At 29.8% G+C, this 7,091-nt stretch overlaps 1 protein-coding gene across 4 annotated transcripts in view; it reads left to right on the forward strand.

The window, feature by feature from the left end:
• LOC109858687 (aminopeptidase N-like) overlaps positions 1-7,091 on the forward strand; it is a 28,534-nt gene that overhangs the window by 4,184 nt on the left and 17,259 nt on the right. For 2 of the 4 annotated variants that reach the window (XM_020436182.1, XM_020436181.1), the window contains exons 1-8: positions 878-932; positions 2,034-2,533; positions 3,254-3,709; positions 3,808-3,991; positions 4,372-4,525; positions 5,453-5,546; positions 5,708-6,114; positions 6,296-6,615. In XM_020436182.1, coding sequence (XP_020291771.1) covers positions 930-932; positions 2,034-2,533; positions 3,254-3,709; positions 3,808-3,991; positions 4,372-4,525; positions 5,453-5,546; positions 5,708-6,114; positions 6,296-6,615 — 2,118 coding nt within the window. In that variant the 5' untranslated portion in view covers positions 878-929. Of the gene's footprint in view, positions 1-877; positions 933-2,033; positions 2,534-3,253; positions 3,710-3,807; positions 3,992-4,371; positions 4,526-5,452; positions 5,547-5,707; positions 6,115-6,295; positions 6,616-7,091 lie in introns of those variants that run through there. The other 2 variants (XM_020436183.1, XM_020436184.1) reach the window with 2 other exon arrangements.

Here is a 7,091-nt window from a genome sequence, read left to right on the forward strand (position 1 = left end):
ATATATATAAAAATAATAAATAATACTAATGTTATTAAATACATACATAAATACATATATAATATATATAACAGGAATTATATATACGGAATAGTAGTACACCCATTATCATCTTTGAAACGGCTTCGTGATAATTCTACGCACGTCACACAAAACAATATGAAGCTGAACGGCGGGAAACGAGGAAGGGTAGCGATCAGAGCGCCACCTTTTTGAAATCCTTTATGCGTTAAACGTTGTGAATTGAGGCATGACAAGCATGACTACATTGTTATCATCTTCGAACGAGACATTTCGTATAATCCTGATCAAACTTCGCCCGCCTTCGGCGGGCTCGTTTGATCGTTCGATTAAAAATACAATACTCGCATCGAGCGTGACGTCATGCAAGTAGCCGCGTACGTCTACGTGAACCAAAAAAAATAAAATCTAGATTGTAGAACATTTTCAAATGCAGTTCCGAATTCCACATATTTTTTCTGCAAAATTTCTTTCAATTTTTATCATTGGAAGAATACCACATTTAATATATATTTTAAAGCTTGTGAATTAATTACATTGTTTCAAATGTAGACTCCGACAAGAACAATCTAATTATTGAATACATTTTGTATTTAAAATTATATTTTGTACTTAAAATTATATTTTTATATTAACCTGTGAAAAGAGACGTATTTAAAACTAGTTCTATCATCATGTATATTTACAAGAGAACACAAATAAGGTCGTTTTCCCAAAAACACAAGTGTTTACTTCTTGGCACGTACATATTGTTCCACAGAAACGATCGTCTGTTAGTTATCGAGAATTTCTCGAAAAGAAAAGATCTTGTAGGCGCAATACATTTTCGATTGTGTTGTATTAATAGTTTCCAACAGTTTTTATTACAAGATTTTTGTCTTAATGCATTGGATATCACTGTATAGAAGATGGTAAGTTTTTCTTTTTTTGTATTAATATTAAAAGTTTTAAGGCTCTTGGAACTCAAACAACGTGAAACTTCGGTCAATAAGAGCCATACGCTGAATGTTTTTGTCACGTATTGTATATATATATATATATATATATATATATGCATACAAACACATATATAGTCCGTGCCGGCACGGAAAGCCGGAGGTTCCAGGTTCGACTTCCTGGTCAAGTATTTTTTTCGTAATATTTTAAAATTAGTTATGGGAGTATACGAGGTCTTTCATATATGCAAAAATAGCATCCTATATGAATTTAAGAAATAAAATTTCAATTCTAAATTTATATAAAAATGTACGATTTTATATAGAAATTCATGAACATATATGAATATGTATATATATATACACACAAAATACGTGACAAACATCCAGCGTATGGCTCTCAGTAACTGCAAATGTCTCGTTGTTTGTATTATCATAGTTGTTGTAGATTTGTTTGTATTGTACAACATTTGTTATAAAATATAAACTATACTCTCTATAACATACACAACTATCCGGTAATAAGAATCGGAATATGGATTTATTATTTCAAAAGCGTTTTGACCTACAATGTTTTCGCAATATATAAATATGTTTGTAATATAGAAGCTAGAGAAAGCAACTAATAACCATTTACTCCTAATATTTTTACAATATGAGAAATACTGCACATAAATATTATCATATGACTTATTAAGATGTTGTTTACAATGTTGTAATACACAACTTGCAATTATACAGTATTGTCGGATTTTGTTCTGTTGAAATAATGTCAAAGTTTGTCAAAAACGTGTAGTATACAATAAATCTATATATACTTTGTTTTCCTAATAAATCGTATTCTAGTATGTCGGATTAAGAAAATCACAACCGCGACGCATATGTCGTGTGTATGTTTGTTAGAAATAAAGAACATCCTAAATTATTGATAAACATACTTATAACGGTCACACATCTGTAATTGCTGTTTTAGTAGTTGATGCAAACGTTTGTTGTTTTTTAAATAAATTTTTGTGTACTTATTTCGTTTTAATGTGTATCTGTATTTCGTGTTTAACAAACAAAATAATTTTGTAGATACGCATTACGCAAATGCTTATATTCTTCGGAACAATATGCTCAATATCTGTTATGGGAATTGCTTCTTCCACTGAAGAGAATTTATCTCAAACATCGCAGTGTGTACAACCGATAAATTATACTATTTTCTTAAAACCACAAAACACTACTCTTTTTGTCAATTCTACTGTTGTACTGAACGTGTCATGTAAACAGCCACACATAAAATTATACGTTCAACGTGATTGTCATATGCAAATAAACGTTCAAACTGATATTCAATATAAGTTTTTCTCACGGTGGAAATTTACTAGAATGATACACACGTATTCTTCGACACAACGATTCGACATATTAACAATCAGTCTGTTTAAAGAGAACCGCACAAACTTATACCTGGAAAGACGAAATATGACTCTACAACCTGGATTTTACAAAATAAATTCGATATATAATTGTACTTTAAAAGAAGTTGCAACGGTTCTCACTACATACAGAAACCAAAACGAAACAAAAGAGTAAGTGCATACAACACTACTTCATATTAACAGTTTTGGAATGTTGCCATCATTATACAATGGGTGCGTTCACTTTGGACGCTTACACGCTTTAAGCGTCAGTCTTTCTTTATTGTTGTTTAAATATAGAACAAAGATAGACTGACGCTCAAAGCGTGTAAGCGCCCAAAGTGATCGCATCCTATGTTATTTATATACATTTCTACAAAACAGTATCAAAATATTATTTAAGAAGTACTTATATACATTAAATATTACATACAGATTTTGTACTATATAAATACTTATTATTATTAATTTTTCTATTATATTTATGTACTACATACTGTATAGTTCATTAAATAATTCTATTAACTAAATACTTCACACACAAAACTAATTTTATTACTTAACTAATTACTTCTACTAAGTTTAATAATTTATATGCTGTATACATTTACTAACAATATATGTATAATTTCATAAACAGAGCGTTACTCTACTACTAATTAACAACAAATACATTCTCTTTTTCACTTTGTTCTGTTGAAACATACTTTTAGTTGTAAAATTAATAATTGTTTAGTGTAGTTTAATATAAAGTTCGTTTACTATAAAGTTCGTTTAATATAAAGTGATATATTTTTATTACTAAGTTAATAACTTATTTACTTTAATGTATTTATCAACAGTAATAATGTATCAACTTAATATTGTTACTATGTTTCTTGTATTTTATAGAGTTCTGGTTTTACCACGAATTCCAAGTGAATGGATATTTCCATATTGGAAAAATCCAGCTATCAAGTCTAGATTTACCATTCACATTGAACATAAAAACACTGTAACAGCTGTATCAAATATGCCTGTTAAATATAAATATAGTAAACCAAATATAATACGTACAGGATTTGATAACACACCTGCAATATCCACGCATTTGGTAGCATTATTTGTCATACCAAATGTATATCCAACAAATAACTTAACACGAGATACAGTTACTATTACAAGCAGTTCAAAAATGAAAAATGCCACACTATATGCACAAATGTCTATTTTCAATGTCACTAAAATTTTAAAAAATATGTTGAACGATATCATACCACAATCATATGTTCATTACGCGCTACTTCCAATAGTCTCTACTCACTACGAAAGTAGAAGTATAATAACTACTGGACTTGTTCTCATCAGGTGACGCATACCTAAAAATACAAAATCAAGTTTCTAAATCAATCTGTACACACCAAGAAAAACGTACTTATACTAACATCTGATACTTTTATTTTCAGTGAAGCTCATAGTATTTATAACCCAAAAGTAGATTCGATTATACAAAAAAGAGAAGTAACTTGTTTGATAGTACGAAGTGTGATACAGGAATTGTTCAGTAATTGGATAGCTATATTTAGACAGTCGGATTCTTGGTTTTTGGAAGGATTTTCAACAGTATTTGGAATTTACATTCACGATCAGGTTAGCTTTGTGCAGTTTTACTCTTGATGTTTTTACATAAATGTAATATTTAAGGAACACAGTATATATTTAGGAATTAAAAAAGAATATCATATTCTTAGACATATTGTATTTTGGCGCTTTTACTATTTTGTTTTTTTAATTACTTCAGAAAGATACACAGTATAACATATTAATATTAAAGTATCTAAACATAATTATGTTAATGTGTAGAGATTAATCTACACATATATACTTTCTTAGTTATTACTAGTGCTACGGTCGATTTATTTTTCTGATGAAAATTATCACCGAGACCTATACTATTAAACTTTTATTACACTTACACAGTAGCTGAGCTACTTGTGTAATCATTTAAACTTATCTTAACTTGTTGATAGTCTTTGGAAACAACTTTACTAGAATCAATTGTGGTCCAGACACGACGAAGCTTTTTGGATTATACAGAAGCATTTAATAACTATGATTTTCCACTTCAAAATAATTCCATCATAGTTCGAAATTCAACTTTTAGAAAAATGTGGCGAGACAAAGGTAAGAGAATTGATGTTAATAAAAAAGTTTAATTACTACACTCCATCTACAAAATGATATAATATAATGAGATAAAATAAAACGCAGGGCACCGATTGCCAAGATTTCTTTTGCGCAGATCGCTTGTACACATCGTAATTCTTGTTTGCACAAAAACTTTTTCTGCAGATCTTGATTGTCTATAGTCGTCAGTGAACAGATGCCGTAATTGACTAAAAGTTCAATTGTTTTATTCCATAGATTATTTCACAGATTCCGTTTATTTAGAATCCATTTGCATAGAAATCATATTGCACATATTAAAACAAGATTACTTCTTTTTTATGTTTTAATTGTTCGAGTTGTAAGCGTATAGGCAAAGGTTTTTCTTTTCTCCCTGCACTTCTTTAAACTACGTTTTGCGTGGAAAGTTATAAACTTATGTGGATCTTGCTTCAGTTGTAGACGTCGTTTGTTGTAGAGAGAGAGAGAAGGAGAGGTTTCTTATAAAGTTACACATTTTCACGTGCACTAATGTTCTGTGCTATATGTAGTCACCTAAGAGATCTGCAATGATTGTAATGGACAATCGAGATCTGTGCAATATTGTTTATGTGTAAACTAAATATAGATCTAATCAACTACTTTATTTGTGCAATAACTATGAACAATCGGGATCTGCGCAAAATTGTTTTTGTGCAAACAAACTCTAGACCAACGAGATCAGTGTAATCGTCGATCTGCAAAAAAAATCTTGGCTATTAAGATCCTTTCTTTGACTATATGTATTGTAGTCGAACATTTTCAAAGATCAATATATAATTACATTTACATTTCTATGTGTGTTTAAAAGTAAGAATAGCTCTAATTTATACATTTATTATTGACTACTATAGATATTCTTGTTAATAAGTTTTTAGAAACTAAATACTATTAATTATGTTGTAGCATTCAGTACCTTCTATATGCTTAGTGGCGTATTTCAGCATGATTTTCTATATATTTCTATGTTTAAAGAAATCGTAAAGTTATATTATAATACGTGAGTATGTACAAATCATCGGAGTACAGAGTACTCCAACAGTTTTCATTTAAACATTATTCACACTATTTGTAAAGTCATCATAACTTCTAATCAGTAAATATTCTTTTACAAGAGTGCAACAAATATTAATGATATAGTTTTTTGTATGATATTTTCAGTAATAATACATCAAATAACACATACGATAACCTGTCAATTCTCGATAAGTTGTGGACTACATACGAAAATTTTGAGACGCATTCCGTATACAAGTCTCCATACATGAAGTCGTCAGATATCAAAAGTATGATAAGTTCATGGACAGCACAAAGTGGTTATCCTGTAGTACAAGTAAACCGACACAATGATACACAATCTGTGTCAGCAATGATTATAGACTGTTTTGACGTTGATTCCAACGACAAAATGCTGTGCAAACAAAAATGGTGGATACCTGTAACCTTTAAAACAATATTTAACACACAAGTTCTTGACACTTTTCATCATGTCCTAAAACCAGACGGAAAATTATTTTTTACATCGGTTTTTCTTAAAAATCATATTACTCTTGTCGTGAATTGCTCAGGTAATGTAATATGTAATCCACATGTGGAGTATCAATTTTATCTTACTTATACATCTAGTTTAATAAAAATGTTTAATACTTTATTTATACGTTACATATACTATATTAATACGTTACATGTGGTTTTTACTTTTGTTTTTTTTTATTTATTATCTCTATTTATTACATTTCTTTATTGTAGGATATCGTGTCAACTATGACCGTGAATCTTGGAAGCGTATTGCTTTTTTCCTAAAAAATACAGATCCGAAAATCGTGGATTTATCTGATGTCACTTTAGCACAATTATTAGACGATGCTTTTTATTTTTTGGTTCAAAATACAGAGTATAACAAAACTTTTGCTCCATATAATATTGATTTAGACATATATTTTGAACTTGCAAGCAGTATATTTCATGGAAACAATTCCTACACAGCGTGGTATCCTGTTTTTATTGCTCTTGAAAACATGTCGAGAATGTTTTTGTTCCCAGAAAGTGTTCTTTCAAGAAATATCAAGGTAAATAATAATACACTTAGTAAAGTACAAAAGTAGAAAATCGCAATCCCGGTAAAAAATTTTTCATGTATAAAATTGTATGGACATATTCGGCATATAAATTTGCATAATTAGATATACTTATTTTAATGTGTGTATAAGTATATATAAAAAATTTTTTACCGTGATGTCATCATCATCTAAACGTTAAAAAAGTTTAGGAAACTAATCCTACAGTATACCCAGCAAACAATTTCTGACTGCGCAGACCTTGGCAACAGAAACTGTGTGCAGAAACGCTACAGTACGGAAACATGCTTTGGTGCTGCCAAAACTGTTAGCACATAGAGACAAAAAACGCAACAACTCTGTTAGCACATACATGAGACTATTGCGGCCAAAATGATTCCATATATGTTAGAGAAATTGATAACAAATAGATGGTCGATAGCAAGCAGATCTGCTTTAGCAATACTGTGACCAAACAGTCCGCAAAA

This window comes from Pseudomyrmex gracilis, unplaced genomic scaffold (assembly GCF_002006095.1).
Source record: "Pseudomyrmex gracilis isolate BER0280 unplaced genomic scaffold, ASM200609v1 scaffold_219, whole genome shotgun sequence".
In the NCBI taxonomy this organism is placed as follows: Eukaryota; Metazoa; Arthropoda; class Insecta; order Hymenoptera; family Formicidae; genus Pseudomyrmex; species Pseudomyrmex gracilis.